Source organism: Suillus clintonianus, assembly GCF_016758775.1.
Source record: "Suillus clintonianus strain FC179 chromosome Unknown DEU56scaffold_31, whole genome shotgun sequence".
Taxonomy (NCBI): Eukaryota; Fungi; Basidiomycota; class Agaricomycetes; order Boletales; family Suillaceae; genus Suillus; species Suillus clintonianus.
The window spans coordinates 225,235-240,108 of NW_024539255.1; the positions used below are offsets into that span (position 1 = coordinate 225,235).

Consider the following 14,874-nt stretch of genomic DNA (forward strand, 5'->3'; position numbering starts at 1 on the left):
CTCCTAGCCTTCCAAGTAGTCTCAAAATGACTCATTTTGCGCCTGTCTCACAGTCACTGCGTCGCAAAGTCGCTAAATGGCTATGTTGGGATGTAACCCAACCGTGAGTTCCGTAGGGGTGCCAAGATCATTGTTGTCAAAGACATGGTCATTCTGACGGTGTGGTCTTTCTGAAGTGTGGAGATTGATATCAGTTTGCCAGGTCTCAAGTGTTGAGATGATTTCTCCTTTGTGGCGTAAACTTGCGCGCTGGACAACTGCGAATGCCCATCACACTGTAAGCGTTCATTGCTCTTGATGACTCGCTACTAATTCCCCGCAACAGTAGTAGTAGCCTGCATTACTGGTATTGTGATGCTCAATCTTAATGATATATCTTCGCTATCACTCCCATTAAATCTTATCATGCTCCCTCTATCTTCGGCAAGTGGTCTGCCTGCGAAAGATCCGAAATATTTGCTGTTGATGGGCCAATTGTGGACCACCACAGTACTACAAGTATTCAGGTGACCGCTTTGTTTGTTCTAACTTTTCATTAATCTGTTCAAGCCATTCCGAAGAAATAGAAACTCATACTGGCGCTTCACCAGACTTTGGAACGTCTATGCTTAACGCTCCTAAGTGCTGGAGCCACGAGCTCTTGAAAGGCAAGTTGTTACTCTTCAAACGGTTGGCCTACAAGCGGAAAGCTGCTGAAACGGCAAAAGTACGGTGAATTGTTGTCTCACAGCGTGGGTTTATCTAAGATGTCAAAGAAGTGTCCTAAAAATCGGAAAATGATATTTTTTGGTGTGTTTCATAATATTTGGCGACCAAGCATTGTCTGAAGTGAGCTTCAGGGCCATGACCCTCCAAGGTACTGCGCCCCGGAAGAACCAACTGCCCAAACACGGAGCAATCAAATGAGTAGGAGATACGTATGCTGCCCGAAGCAATCAAGGACTTTGGTAAATGCGATAGAACCCAAGTATATCCACCTTCTAGATCAGGATCCGACTCAGGGGTTTGCGAGGCCAATGTTCGGTAAGAGTGGACCCATAGAAGGAAGTGGTTACTTCTGTGCGGAGGTCCGCATCTCAGGAAGGGTAAAGACTGATATTCACTGATATTCTCCTATCAAATCCAAATCTTATTTGGCAGATTGCCATCAAAATACTTGGCTTGGTGGCATCCAAAATCTCGTACTTCCTTGGCTTCTGCCGCTATCACAAGACCAAGATCATGCGCGTGAGGCGAACCGTATCATGATGGCGACACGAGACCAAAGATAGAACTGATCGTCGCCGCTCAAAGGAGGGAAGCTCAAGTCAGAATAGACTACGCCAGTGACGATAGAGCGCAAGAGAGAAACTCACAATTACCATACTCCTGGATCTGGGGGTCGAGCATCGCGGTCCAGATCCCATTATCGCAGTTGTCTAGAATATGACAGCAAACGGAGAGCACCGCTGGGGACAAGAAGCGGTGTCTTTGATCTTCCATTTTAACCCGATAGCTTGGCACGGCGCCTGATGCTGAGCAATTGTCAGGAAAGGGATAGGTGCGCAGTACTATGACCCGTGCCATAGTATTCCGCCCGCATTGGTGGCTATCTTATCTGGCTTCCATAACGTGTTAATCCATGATCAAAACCCAGCACATATTTAAGTGCCGACGTGATCCTCTTTCTCGTTGGTACCAATTGACAGTTACACAATGTGAGTGACCCTTTCACGATCCATAAGTACACTTGACATGTAACTGGATAGATGGAGATTTCCTTGCGCAACATCGCTCTAGCAGTTACCACAGATGACTTGACAATTGCGTTCGCCGAGATACTGCATAAGCCCCCCTTCCAAACCAATCCTCTTCTGAATTTTGAAATCCACCTCTCAGATGAGTCACAGCCTAACGGGCAACAAGGCACCCTCGCTCTGCCAACAGAGGATGCTGGGGTCACTCTCTTGCGTGCTCATGGTGACGCAGGGATTGTCATCAAAGGCAGGCCAATCCTCCTCAGCAGGAGCACGCAGGTGATCCATGAGGCCCGTATTCAGAGGTTGAATAATGTTCCATGGTGCGACCCAATACAATTACGAAAGGAGCAGGAAAGGCTTTTCAGAAGACATGGGTCTTTCCAGCTTCTTCGGTACTCGTTCGGCCGCTTCCTCCGGGACGGATCTTTTTCTTCGCGAGTCTCCCCTCCTGGCACAGCTTCTATCATCTGTGACCTGGAGCGTCGGCAGCTACGCTTCACTTTCCGTCCACAGCTTAACCAGTATGACGACGATGACTATATCGATTGGGAGGAGATCGCGGGGTACCCAACCGTCACCGCATTTTATTCGCTTCAGAGTATTGCAACGCTAGTGGGTAGCCGGGATGAAGACACGACTGTCCTACTCATTCGTGCCGATGCGCCCCCTGTGTACTCCTTGGATAGCGAGGCCGATGGAGTTGAGGATACCATCCCTAACCGTCTGGTCGGCTTGGGGCGTGATACTTACATGCCCCCAGGCTGCCATAATCTGATGCTGACCTTCAGCAGCCAGTCAGATGCGGATATGTTCGTTTACGCTTGCCGCAATCGTCTTCATCTGCGTTACTCCACACAACACCGTATCCGAATTCATAATCACATCTCGAACAGCGTTTCTGATGATATCCTTCACGAGTTCTACTCTCAGATACCGTACAAGCTCGGGTTCGAGGTGCAAAAGACCGCTTCAGATTCTGTTTTGACTGGGATGGACATACTATCGCTGAAGGAGGCCATCCTCTCGCTGCAAGTTGAACATGGCGACGATGCGCCAGAAATCTTTCGGTCCTTTGCCTCAGAGCTTGCAGGACGTAGTGCCAGTCGTACAAAACGTCGCAAACGTCGGGCACAGCGGCAATCAACCCAAGAGAATTTGCCCTCTCTTCTTCGCCGAGTTACGCAAGAATTTGTCAGAGATCATCAAAAGCCGCGTCCTCTTCTAGCTCCGCCACCACAAAGTGGGGTATACTTATCCTACCATCTTATCCGAACGCCGACACGGGACATCCTAGAGGGACCTATTCCAGACCAGTCCAATAGTGTCTTACGCCGCTATGGACATTCTGAGTGCTTCCTGCGTGTCAGTTTCCAGGACGAGAATCGATCAAAGCTTCATCGGGAGGTCGATTGTTCCATTCTAGACCTTTTGAGGGTGCGATATCGCTCTACTCTCCTCAATGGCTGTCGCGTGGCTGGACGCCAATTCCAGTTCTTGGGATATTCGATGAGCGGTCTGAAAGAACATTCGGTGTGGTTTATGACACCATTCAAAGGTGAAAATGGGAAGCTACTAAATGCACAATCGATCCGGGACAACCTGGTCAGTCGCCATTGGCCCTCATCGACCTCAACTGATTGCAACCGTTAGGGCGATTTCTCCAAACTTCACAAACAACCGGCTCGTTTAGCTGCAAGGTGGTCTCAAGCCTTTTCTGGCACTGATCCATCGATCACACTTCTTCCCGAAGAAGTAGATTTTCATTGTCCCGACAGACACTCGCCTTCTGGCGGGCTTATGACAGATGGGTGCAGCTCCATATCGGTTGAGCTTGCCAGGGACATATGGAGGTCTTTGCAGCGGGGCAAAAAGCGATCTGCGAAGCTGCGACACGTTCCATCGGCCTTCCAATTTCGACTCGGCGGCGCCAAAGGCATGGTCGTCCAAGATCCTACCATTCAAGGCAAACTCGTCCGCTTTCGTCCATCACAGATCAAGTTTGATGCACGGGAGAACCTCACTTTTGATGTCCAATCGACATCAGCGGAACCAAAATTGATGTTCCTCAATCGTCCACTCATCTCTTTGATGGAGTTCTTGGGTGTGGACACCCAAAGAATTATTGAACTGCAGGACGACGACATCCATAAAGCCCAATCCGTCCGATCGTCGTGCACCGATGCCTCAAAAGTTATCCAGCAACACGGAATGGGGGCATCTTTCCATCTGCCATCTCTCTTTTCAAATCTGTCCTCCATTTTACAATTGGAAATCGGACACACGGAGAGTGATCCGTCTCGGTGGACCAGTCAGCTCATAGAAAGCTCCCTGCACTGCGTTGAGACGGAAATCCTACGGGAGCTGAAGTACCGTGCGCACATAGCAGTGTCAGGTTCGTATACCTTGCTTGGCGTTTCCGATGAATGGGACTGCCTTAAGGAGGGAGAAATTTACGCAACCGTGTTTGATGAAAGGACGGGATTTGTTCAGCGCATCACGGGCAATATTGCCATAACACGCAGCCCACAGATTCACCCAGGCGACGTGCAGATTGTGAAAGCCGTACACCGACCAGAGTTGGATCACCTGATGAATGTCGTCGTGTTTTCTTGCCAGTAAGCCCTGTTTAATAGTTTAGAACAAAGGCGCGCTGAATTACATCATTGACAGGGGTGAACGAGCTCTTGCATCGTGTCTGGGTGGGGGCGATCTTGATGGCGATACCTTCAACCTAATTCTTGATGTAAGCCCAATATTTTAATGCATTCATTCATGCCTGATCATTCCGCAGCCGAGGTTGCTACCAACGAAACTCTTCGTACCCGGAGCGTATACGGCAGCAACCATCAAATCGACACCAATGGCATGTGGCATCTCTGATGTCGTAGACTTCATAATCGACTATGTGAGTCGCAAATAGCCACTAGAATAGCCGCAAGTTGAACTGTGAAATATAGATTCAAGCGGACCTCATCGGTCCGATTGCCATAAGTCATCTCAGGTTTTCTGACCTGAAGGATCCAAGTTGCACCGAATGCGTTAAGCTCGCGAATTATGCCTCACAGGCGCTCGATTTTCCGAAGAGCGGCACTCCTGTCAACTTCAGGTCCATACCGTGGCTTCCGAGGAATCAAGCTAGGCCTGATTTTCTTGCCAAAGAAGGTGCTAATATCGCCAGCGAGCAGTACTATAAAAGCCCAAAGCTGCTCGGTGAACTCTACCGTCGGGTACCAATGATGAGGGGTATACCTACTGCATGGAACGGGAACTCCTCCCCATCCGATGGAGCCATTGTGGAGGTCGCGCTCTCTCGCGTGAGCCTCCATAGCCTTGGCCTTTCAGGATTGACCGATCCGAGCGAAGAGTTGATGGAGGAGATGTCATATTTACTCCATGCGTATTGCGAACAGCTACTGATTGTCGGGCAAGCGCATACAATTTCGAAAAACAAGGCTATCCACGTCTCCGAGGCAGAGCTGGTGAGCGGGACCATCATGGCGAATTGGTCCGACCATCAACGTCGGCGGAATGCAGTTTCTTCGATGAACTTGCAGGTCAGCCTAACATTCAATCTGTGCTATGGCTTCCTTGACGAATTTTGCAGACACATGGGCTCGTCCAGAAGATCAGGAAAGAACTCCAGGGGGAGGATCCGCAGACATTGGAGACGGAAACGAATGAAGAAGAAGAGGAGGAGGAGGATTACGAGGATTGGACCTTTCACGAAGAATCAGAACAGCGAGAGATGGCAGAAACATTCAAGCGCTCTTGGGCAGCGTGGTGTGTAGCAGAAGATACCCTAAAGGAAGAACCGAGCAAGTTTGGAGTTCAGAGCTTTGGTTTAATCGCTCTGGGCAGGATGCTAGAGATTGTGAAGGCGTCTCGTCTCATGTGAAGGATCGGGTATCAGAGTTGAGTGGTCTGCCACTGGTCATTCGTGCACGAAATATGCCCAACTATAGGCTTGGTTGGATAGCAGGAACTGGGAAATGGTGATGTAGCCAAGGATTTGCTTGTAAGCTCAGGAGAAATGTATACTAGTAGTCTCTGTAAAACACAAATTTTGGTTCTCGATAAAGGGCCCAAACGGAATTGCGAGTCTTCATTGAGAAGCATACACCATCCCCAAGACAAAGATTGTATTTACCAACGTCAATCATGCGATACTGCAAAGAACCGTCGAGAGCGAAGATGAATCTGTCTCTTGAAAGCGCATTTGTACCAAATGCATTCCTGGAGGACCATCAAGCCTCTCGTCCAAACACGTGGGGAGGGGGAAACTCTCAACAGAAATATAGCACCAGCGAGAGTATGCACGATGGAGGGAGGTTCATATGGGCCGGTGAGGTGCCGCTCGGGTGCGTGCCCCGGATGTGGCATCCCATCAGAAGTGTGAGGAAGCAATTATTCTAGGACCTCTTGATCTCGTGGCAAAGCAGGATACCTTGCAAAAATGTAGAATAGAATAGAATAGACATCTGGTTGCAGAATGAACTGCGGTGCATGAGAATACCAGACACATCTCAATATAGCGGGTTTGCTGTGCACCGAATGAAGGAATTGAGGATATATGACTGGCATTTGAGATGATGGAAGAAGCGAAATGAGATCCACGCTGTAGCAGCGTGATATGAAGCCAACGATAAGCTCATATATGAGTTGGGTTATGGCTGACTGAAACCTCGACCAAGTTAAAGTGGGTCGATGATCTCAAAAACATCTTGGACGCCACAACGGCCTTTACACAAAATTTGAAGCCTACTGAAATGAGCTCACTAAGGAAGTGAGAGGGAACGCAAAGAATTGGATCTCAACAAAGGCGTCTCCTCTGCTGCCTCAAGTACCTCTGCATCGAGTTCGTCACGATCCGGCAAGCTGGCATGTAGGCGCTTGATCTCCTTCTGCATGAAATAATAGAGCAACCTGTATAGGGTGAGTAGAGCTGTTATTAATTGCAGCAATATGGACACGAACGAGCTGGCTAAGACAGTTCCCAAGATACCACCGACAACTAGAAGGCTGTTGAGAATCTCTGTTTCTGCGCGCCATGAATCAATGAAAGCGGAATGTCATGACACGTGTTCTTACGGGTATCCATTTGATTTCTCTGTTTGCCGTCGGAGAGTCTAGCAATACGAGTTCCGACGAACACATAAACCATAGCCTTTGGAAGGACAAACAAAGTCGCTATGAAGAACTGGAACAACGAAACCGGCGCTATGCTCTAACATGAAGGAATTAGATCCGAACCAGTAAATAACTCAAAAAGCTTACTGCGAATAGCGAGTTTGACCAAGCCCACGGCAGCAACGAAGAGACGCGGATGAGGATGATCAGGGGAAGGCCTCTGGATTGCTGTAGCCGTCTTCTACTAAGCAAGTGTGCCGAAGCTAATGAAACATACCAACTATCACAGTTTCCAGAGCCTGCCATTTCTCGTTAGTGGATGACCATGAACGCAGCCTCTGGCTGAATATGAACCGAAGTGTAACAAAAACTATGGCGGAGGCTGCCAGTGTTCCAACTGCCGCAGGGAAGAAGCCTTGCACACCGTATGTGAAACCGAATAAGTTAAGGATCATGGCATGTCCAAGGAAAGGGGGAAAGGACATAACAGCTGAGGGGAATTAGCATGTTCGGATTCATCGGATGAAGGTGTGTGCCTACTCAGGACAACGATAAGAAGTGCATACCCATACGGAAGATGTCGGATGTCTTGAGCGGCGTTATACATGAATTGAGCAATGCGAGTTGGAGTGATCACAATGATGGATGTGGCGAAACAGGCATTGAAGAATACAATGAACCACATCAAAGCCTGGAGCGGCATCGTTAGTTGATAACGGGAACACTTAGATTCAACACTGATGTCACCTTTCCAACTAGACTAAGTTTTTGATATCTTGAACTAGCTGATTGTATGAGACCCTTGAGAAAACGAAACGCCATCGCGAGCGCGACCAAGATTTTTTGACAAAAGAAGGCTTTGGTGATTGCAAGGGTTGGTTTTGATATTCGGGTCGGGACCCGAGGGGGTTCACCCCACACATCGGCGCCAGCAAGCACAGTGTCAAATATGGCAAAGCCAGCGGACCGCAGCTGTTTATAGCTTTCATTGTCAACCTGGTCACCAAGGCCCACGTGCACCATTGTGTTTGCAATTGGGGAGAGTAGCTAGATGTAGAAATTCTCGTAATCCATCCAACTGTCCAGCTTATGCACACGTTTCGTCTCATAGGATCCTAAACAGGGCATTCAGGCTCGTGATTACACAGTCAAAATGTATTAAATGGTGGCTCACATCCGTATTCAACCTTTCCTTGGCCTCTTCGTCACTTTTCTGACGCCCGTCAGGGAGATTGCAGAGGGATACTAGTAAGATGGCCTTGTCTCACGTTAAATCCTAAGGCGGATGGTAACGAGACTACAATGAGAGAGGATCTAGGCAGGGGATTAGAAACGAAGAAAACAAGAAGTCCAAAAAGCGGTGGGGCCGGGGATTAGGGAAGCTGAAGACTGAGATGAGCGACTAGCAGCAACAGCAGAACTGGTACCCCGGTGCAACAGAAACGTCATCTGCGAGTCCGGTGCGCACTGTGTATAGTTGACTAGAAAAAAATCACGATTAGATTCGCGAAGTACAGTATCATGGATGTCAGTTACTCACTCGTCAAGCTCCATGTCCAGGGTCTCGTGCAATCTATAAAATCGAAGACGTGGAGTTGCTAACTTGCCGGATAAGTACCTTTGCTGTCGTAGCCATCACCCCGAATGCGCTGAAAGAATGGCATAGCAGTAGGTTGCCAATGAAGAGACCCATCCAAGGCCTGGGTATGATATCATAAACCCTGGCGGCGAGTCGTCAAGAAACGCAACACAGCCACACACTCAAATACGTCCAAAAATAGGCAAAGTTATCGACGTGGAAGCTGCACGCAACCTCGACCAATTGCAAGTAGGTCGACATTAACGCTGGTATCAGAAACATTTTGAACCCCATTTTGGCAGAGATGCGACTTCTCAACTCTGCGCTCGTGACTCTCCTTGCGTTTGCAAGGCTCAGCTTTGCAAGTTCGAGTTCTGGGGACTCGGTTCTTGTCTTACTCGACCCGTCATTAGACAGGGAAAACTACTCAATCTTCTTTGGTGGACTTGAAAGTATGTGTTCAAAATGTTGTTTAGCGTTTGCTGATTCCTTGGTAGAACGAGGGTACAACTTGACGTTCCGTGCCCCCAAAGACGTCAGTCCTGCCATCACCGACTATGGCGTGCCAAACTTTGACCACGTCATCCTCTTCGCTCCAGACACAAAATGTAAGCGTCCAAGGCACCCACCAGATACAAACCTGCTAATTCTATCACAGCATACGCACGAGACATCACTCCGCAGTCGCTCGTTGGCCTCCTCTCAGAGAACACAAACCTCCTCATCGCCCTCTCTCCAAAACAAACCCCCCTCACAAGCTTCGCAACTGAATTCTCACTCATCCTCCCACCTCCCGAAACACCACTCATCTCCCACCACCCCGCCCGCTCAGAGCCTCCAACCACCATCCCCGTCTCCGTCCCCCAATCCCCACTCCTCACCCCAGGAATTCCCCCAATTTGGTTCACTGGCGCCCCCCATGCACTAGGCACAACTCCAATGCTCGTTCCCATCCTCCGCGCACCCGCAGAAAGCTTCGCAGCTGACCCCACATCCGATGCTGACAGCGATGCACTCGTCGACGCTACCGAAAAAGGTGGCGAAGGCTTATGGGCGGGAAGCCAGATGGGCTTAGTGACTGGCTTCCAGACGAACGTGAACTCTCGCGTCATTTTTGCAGGTGGCGTTCAGCTTTTCAGCGATGAATATGCGAGGAAGGAACTTCCTTCTGGGAAGCCGTCTGGGAACTCTCTGTTCGCGAGGGACGTCGCTGCGTGGGTTTTCCAGGAAAAACTGGCGTTGAGGATTGATGGGGTTGAACATCATCGGGTTAATCAGACCGAGGCGCCGGAGATGTATACTACCAATGACGAGATTGTGAGTTGCTTGCTTGCTGGTTTTGAGTGGGATTTGGTTGACGTAGTGATTAGGTGTATACGGCGCATATATCCTCGTATGATAGCAAGACCTCGACGTGGAAACCTTACAGCGGTATCGAGGATTTGCAATTGGAATTCACGATGCTCGACCCTCACATCCGCACTTCTCTGCCTCCTGTTCCTGGCTCCCCTGGTACATACCAAGTCCAGTTCCGCGCACCTGACAGACACGGTGTTTTCAAGTTCGTCTTGAACTGGAAGAGGAAGGGGTTAGTGAATATAATCATTTTGACGTCCTGAACTAATTTGCAATTCAGTTATTCATACCTGGAATCGAGCACGACCGTCCCTGTCGTGCCACCGAGACACGACCAATACCCTCGTTTCTTGAGCGCTGCATGGCCTTATTACGCAGGCGCTATCAGCACGAGTGTTGGGTTCTTCCTTTTTGCAGCTCTGTGGCTTGCAGGAGACGTCAAAGGCGAAAGGAAGAAGGGATCGAAAGCAGAGTAATTGCTCAGGCTCGCTCACTCAAGCAAAATATCCCACCAAACCAAGCATTGGATAGTCGCTTTACGTGTATATCCCGCAGGTTTGGTGTTCTATGTACATGCTGTTTGACAAAATTCCCTGGTTGCGCAAATCATATGTAGATGGAAAGCACTGTGTGACAGACAGTCTATGCACAAAATAGGCAGGTCTATGTATGGGAAAACGTGCGATATATTACGACTTTGTCGGTGGGGCCCGGAAGACTTTGCGAAGGTTGTCCCAAACGACACTTGGACTTTGAGCGGCGTCCACACCGTGCCACAAGCCTTTGCCTTTGTAGTACTCTGCGACGGGACCAGTCTGCTTGTGGAAGGTTACAAGACGCTTGCGCAGCGTTTCTACATTGTCATCGGAGCGCTGGATGAGGGGCTCGCCTGTGACATCGTCCGTCATAGGCTTTTTAGGCGGACTAGTACCAGAATGTGTTAGTTTTATTGAGTGCACAGCGTTAGTGAGACGCACTGGAATTCCCTGTGATACGTCCGTCCTGAAGCCGGGTGGATGAGACGACCGGTGATGCGGGAGATGAGGAGTTGATCAGGGATGAGCAACTCGACGACGCTGTTGAGCTTTTCACCGCGAGAATCAAGCATGGAGTCGAGTTTCTCGGCTTGAGGAACGGTCCTTGGGAATCCGTCCAATACGAATCTGAGCTCTCAACGTCAACGACACGAACAAGAAGAGAATATTCGATGAGTATCGACGCACCCATTCGAGCACTCTTTGTTATTCTCAAGCTGATCCTTGATCATGTTAACCATGATATCATCCGTAACTAGCTCGCCGGCATCCATAACTTTCTTAGCCATCCTCCCCAACTCGGTTTTCTTCGCTATTTGCTCGCGGAGCATGTCGCCAGTTGCGAGGTGGCAGACGCAGAACTCGTCACGTATCCGTGGTGCTTGTGTTCCCTTCCCTATAAACCGCCAATCAACGTCATCATCCCACCGGAGAACCCCACGCAAGGCCATGTAAGGGACACTGACCAGCACCAGGAGGACCCATAAGAATAGTCCTAAGCTGTTGAGCAGGCGTCTTCGAAGGAACGATAGCTTTCGCTTTCGTCTCTAGCGCGTGAATTTTCTCATTGAGCTGAGCTACAAGGTGCTTGAGGTACTCGAGCTCATCTGAGGGTGCCATCTTGTGCCTTAGCTTGAACTTGACCGACGAAAACTTGAGTGGGCCGAGGAAGTTGGGAAGGAAGACGTGGAAATTTCGAAATGGGCGCTCTCCCTGTTCTTTATTACCGTAATTGGATTATTTGGGTGTGGTAAATTTTAGACGGAGTTTGAGCGCATTTATGTCCTCGACGACGACTACCCGACCACTTGAACATCGATTCATTGAGTGGCATTAAAGTCGATGGAGGATTTGTCGAGTTTGATCACTCTCTTTGAATTCGATGCGGTACTTTTGCGATGGGATGCGGTCTACGAAACTTTGTATGTGAAGTACCCATCGATCGACATAGAATTAACTGATGCTATGCAGGTGTTGAGGCTAGTATGCACGGCTATATAACCCGTTGACCTTGGTCCTTGGAGAAGAACCTTGTAGTGTTATTTGGCATCTACATGCCAGCCTTAGTTGTCAAGCTAATGTTTCCCTAGAGGAATGTTCATGTATGTCTTTGTAATATATCGTTTAGCAGACGCTAAAGCAAATTACGCCCATAGAAGTTTCTCTCGGGCACCTCTCATCCTGGGTGAGCGCCTGGGTATTTATGCCAGTCGAACGCTGCAACTCTTGCATGATAGCGACAGATTGTTTGTGGTTGCTTGAGTGGTCGTCGAGGTGTAGGGTCTAGTCTGCTTGTTAGAAGAGAACGATGTAAGGATCGAGGAACACCTCAACGGTCCATCCTCGGGTGTTCCAAATGCTGTTTGCGAGTGCGCCAGAGTTTAACGAAGGCAGGAACGTCAAATAGGATGGTGAGTGCTGAACAGTGATACCAGATGAACATGGAATTGATTGATTCCTGTAGCTCGACGTTCTCCGGGTTGATGTAACACGTACCACTCCATGCCCAGCATCACGAGGGACTTTACAAAATTTGTGCAACTTCACGATGGTTCCGGCCAGGTTCAAGTCGTATATGGCTCCTTCCTTTCCTACCTATGGGATAACATAACCCAACTGAAGTACTTTGCGATTGCTTCTGTGATGGGTTCCATTTCAAGAGCAGAGCACATGCACCGCCGATGAATACCTTGTACTCTGTGCTTTCCATGGTGGCGTTGATCTGACGTCCAGTGGATGTGTTGATTAGACGAAGGGGCTTTTTCCGTGAATGGCTGGTCGAACAGCGGCTTCCTGATATATCTCTAGCGTACCTTTAGAGAACAAATTAATGATCTTCACATTAATATTGACGCATGTTACCTTACCTTGCCATTGAACATCCACGCGAGTGATACGTTGTCTGCAGGACTGATAATTCCTTCTCCATCCGACTCTGACATGCTGATGTCTTAGGTGACATTCGTGGCCCAGCTCAGGGTGCTACACGTTGCGGTGTCGGACAAAATGGACTCAAGATTCGGCAATGGCGAACTTTCATGATACCCGATCTCGATAGAATCGACTGTAGCGGCTCTTCTTCCAAATATCTTGAGAGGAGACTGCAAGCTTCCATTGTACAGCTTACGATCGTGTACTCCAAGATCACATTCAGCAGAGCGTTTCTCTAGACGAACGTAATGAAGTTAAGCGCTCCTCGTTTACTTGGTGTGCGTTATCCGGAATTCCCTGGACCCTGGCCACCAAGGATTAGCGCTTGAAGACAATACTGCCGCAAATATGTGAAAGGCGTGGCACCCTTCTTATCGTCCTTTTTTGCTTCAGACTGATCCTCAAGCTCATCATTCCCAATGAGCAAAGGCAATCCATTGAAGAATTCGATTGCAGAAAGCCGCTCATCTAGCGGAGCAATGGCTGGTGAAAGCTCAGTACGGGTACGAGGATCACATTACAATTGAAACACTGATTCTAATGCCATCCTTCGTCTAGGGCCGACGTCGTGACAAAATCCGTGGGTTTGTGAGGAATGTTAAGAATGATGTGGCTAAAAAAATTTCTGTGAGTCGACGGGCACTGAGTGACGGAAAAAGGCTGAGATCGTACAAAAGCGCTTGAAGGATTCCCGCACCCCCGACCCTGTTCTCCCGATGGCCAGTCATGAAGGTTCTTCATCGGCTCCGTGTATCGAGGTCGGTGCTCAAATGTATGAACTTCTACACTTTCTCTAATTTCTGGTGGTCGCAAATGTTCAGGATGTTCCATCTGGCGTGGACAGACGCGCTGATCCCCAACCAGCCCTTCAGGGCGCCGAAGCAGCTGCACAGGGCATGAAGTCACTTTCGGGACGTGTGCAATCTGGAGTGTCTGCTGCTCGAAATGCGCCAGCGGATCTCGATACCGCAGACAATTTACAAGCCACCTATCTCGAACCCCTCAGGATATTCAATACCGTTATCGCGAAAATCGCGGATGTATGGACCATTCTCCTCGATCTGACCCGAACCAACTCCGTTCCATAGGTACATCCATATGCCAAGATGGCACTGGGCGTATTGTCTTGTGCCTCAGAAGTATGTTTGTGCCCGCTCTCATTTCTATCTTCTGCTTAGCAATCATTTGTGCAGACTATTCTCGCTCAAGCGGATCGCGACAAAGCGCTAATTCAGCTTCTCGAGAAATTGGGTCAGGTCTATCGCTTCGTGACGGAAGACAAGACTCTTGCCCACATTTCATCGATGCACACCATCATCGGACAGATCTCTCAGCAAACCCTTCAATGTGCCCATTTTATCAGAGATTATTCGGAGACAAAGAACTTCTGTGAGCCGTACACGCTGTTGCGCTTCGCACCTTCTCAAACTTATGCCATTATCATAGGGAAGAGACTCGGAAAGAACATCGTCTCGGAAACAGATGATGCTATTCGACAGTACAACAACGTGTTAGATACACTCATGCAAAACTTTCGCGACCAGGCCATTCGGGACGTAACCATCTTCGTTCATTGCACAGGTAAGTTTGAGATGTGCTACTGGCATTGACATTCATTCACACCTCTTCAGGCGAACTACTGGACCTCAGCGGTATAACTTATGCAGCGGGCGCGGGACTAGATACCACGAAACAATGCCTACCAGGAACGCGCACAGAAATCCTCTCCCAGATCACGGACTGGGTCAACAGCACTGAAGACGATGTTCAGCGCGTGCTGTGGCTATCTGGGCCTGCAGGCACGGGGAAATCAGCCATCGCTCACACCATCGCTAGCTGGTTCCACAACGTGGGAGGGCTTGGTTCATGTTACTCTTTTGACCGCCAGCGAGAAGCAGATCGTCGCCATGAAAAGATTTTTTCCACAATCGCGCGCGACCTCGCCGATCGTCATCCAGAGATCAGGAGAGCATTGGCGGATGCAGTTCAGAACGACAGTGCACTCAAGACCACGGTGGATATTGTGCAGCAATGGCAGAAGCTTCTGACGGAACCTCTAGGGAAGCTTTCAGCGTCAACTGCGGGGCCCGTCGTGGTTATAATCGAT

At 49.2% G+C, this 14,874-nt stretch overlaps 5 protein-coding genes across 5 annotated transcripts; 2 read left to right on the plus strand and 3 right to left on the minus strand.

The window, feature by feature from the left end:
• Nucleotides 1-1,676: 1,676 nt before the first annotated feature.
• DEU56DRAFT_972480 (RdRP-domain-containing protein) lies at nt 1,677-5,812 on the plus strand. The gene is made up of 7 exons (XM_041359491.1): nt 1,677-1,697; nt 1,749-3,341; nt 3,390-4,354; nt 4,410-4,482; nt 4,531-4,644; nt 4,697-5,293; nt 5,344-5,812. The coding sequence occupies exons 2-7, from the start codon at nt 1,749-1,751 to the stop codon at nt 5,632-5,634; spliced, it is 3,633 nt and encodes a 1,210-aa protein (XP_041208966.1). The 5' UTR covers nt 1,677-1,697; the 3' UTR covers nt 5,635-5,812.
• Nucleotides 5,813-6,514: 702 nt separating this feature from the next.
• Nucleotides 6,515-7,688, minus strand: DEU56DRAFT_735897 (Golgi apparatus membrane protein TVP38; the record flags this gene model as incomplete). Its single annotated transcript, XM_041348481.1, has 7 exons — nt 6,515-6,662; nt 6,714-6,777; nt 6,828-6,963; nt 7,014-7,094; nt 7,148-7,356; nt 7,407-7,557; nt 7,614-7,688. The coding sequence occupies 7 exons, from the start codon at nt 7,686-7,688 to the stop codon at nt 6,515-6,517; spliced, it is 864 nt and encodes a 287-aa protein (XP_041208967.1).
• Nucleotides 7,689-8,070: 382 nt separating this feature from the next.
• Nucleotides 8,071-8,604, minus strand: DEU56DRAFT_331106 (uncharacterized protein). The gene is made up of 2 exons (XM_041345705.1): nt 8,485-8,604; nt 8,071-8,333 (listed from the first exon to the last, which is right to left on the minus strand). Exons 1-2 carry the CDS (start codon nt 8,557-8,559, stop codon nt 8,193-8,195), a joined length of 216 nt encoding a protein of 71 aa, XP_041208968.1. The 5' UTR covers nt 8,560-8,604; the 3' UTR covers nt 8,071-8,192.
• Nucleotides 8,605-8,667: 63 nt separating this feature from the next.
• Nucleotides 8,668-10,390, plus strand: DEU56DRAFT_801272 (Dolichyl-diphosphooligosaccharide--protein glycosyltransferase subunit WBP1). The gene is made up of 5 exons (XM_041353140.1): nt 8,668-8,897; nt 8,943-9,053; nt 9,104-9,762; nt 9,816-10,033; nt 10,082-10,390. Exons 1-5 carry the CDS (start codon nt 8,750-8,752, stop codon nt 10,275-10,277), a joined length of 1,332 nt encoding a protein of 443 aa, XP_041208969.1. The 5' UTR covers nt 8,668-8,749; the 3' UTR covers nt 10,278-10,390.
• Nucleotides 10,391-11,574, minus strand: DEU56DRAFT_801274 (adenylate kinase). Its single transcript, XM_041353141.1, has 4 exons — nt 11,303-11,574; nt 11,025-11,232; nt 10,779-10,964; nt 10,391-10,725 (listed from the first exon to the last, which is right to left on the minus strand). Exons 1-4 carry the CDS (start codon nt 11,454-11,456, stop codon nt 10,491-10,493), a joined length of 783 nt encoding a protein of 260 aa, XP_041208970.1. The 5' UTR covers nt 11,457-11,574; the 3' UTR covers nt 10,391-10,490.
• Nucleotides 11,575-14,874: the final 3,300 nt, after the last annotated feature.

Coding starts and splice junctions, on each gene's coding strand:
- DEU56DRAFT_331106 (XM_041345705.1), bottom strand. CDS start 8,559: ATGGGTCTCTTCATTGGCAACCTACTGCTATGCCATTCTTTCAGCGCA. Junction 8,334..8,484: donor TGATGGCTACGACAGCAAAG/GTACTTATCCGG, acceptor AACTATACACAG/TGCGCACCGGACTCGCAGAT.
- DEU56DRAFT_972480 (XM_041359491.1), top strand. CDS start 1,749: ATGGAGATTTCCTTGCGCAACATCGCTCTAGCAGTTACCACAGATGAC. Junction 4,645..4,696: donor TAGACTTCATAATCGACTAT/GTGAGTCGCAAA, acceptor TGTGAAATATAG/ATTCAAGCGGACCTCATCGG. Junction 5,294..5,343: donor TTTCTTCGATGAACTTGCAG/GTCAGCCTAACA, acceptor CGAATTTTGCAG/ACACATGGGCTCGTCCAGAA.
- DEU56DRAFT_801272 (XM_041353140.1), top strand. CDS start 8,750: ATGCGACTTCTCAACTCTGCGCTCGTGACTCTCCTTGCGTTTGCAAGG. Junction 8,898..8,942: donor CTTCTTTGGTGGACTTGAAA/GTATGTGTTCAA, acceptor ATTCCTTGGTAG/AACGAGGGTACAACTTGACG. Junction 9,763..9,815: donor ATACTACCAATGACGAGATT/GTGAGTTGCTTG, acceptor CGTAGTGATTAG/GTGTATACGGCGCATATATC.
- DEU56DRAFT_801274 (XM_041353141.1), bottom strand. CDS start 11,456: ATGGCACCCTCAGATGAGCTCGAGTACCTCAAGCACCTTGTAGCTCAG. Junction 11,233..11,302: donor TATGGGTCCTCCTGGTGCTG/GTCAGTGTCCCT, acceptor GGCGGTTTATAG/GGAAGGGAACACAAGCACCA. Junction 10,726..10,778: donor ACGTATCACAGGGAATTCCA/GTGCGTCTCACT, acceptor TTCTGGTACTAG/TCCGCCTAAAAAGCCTATGA.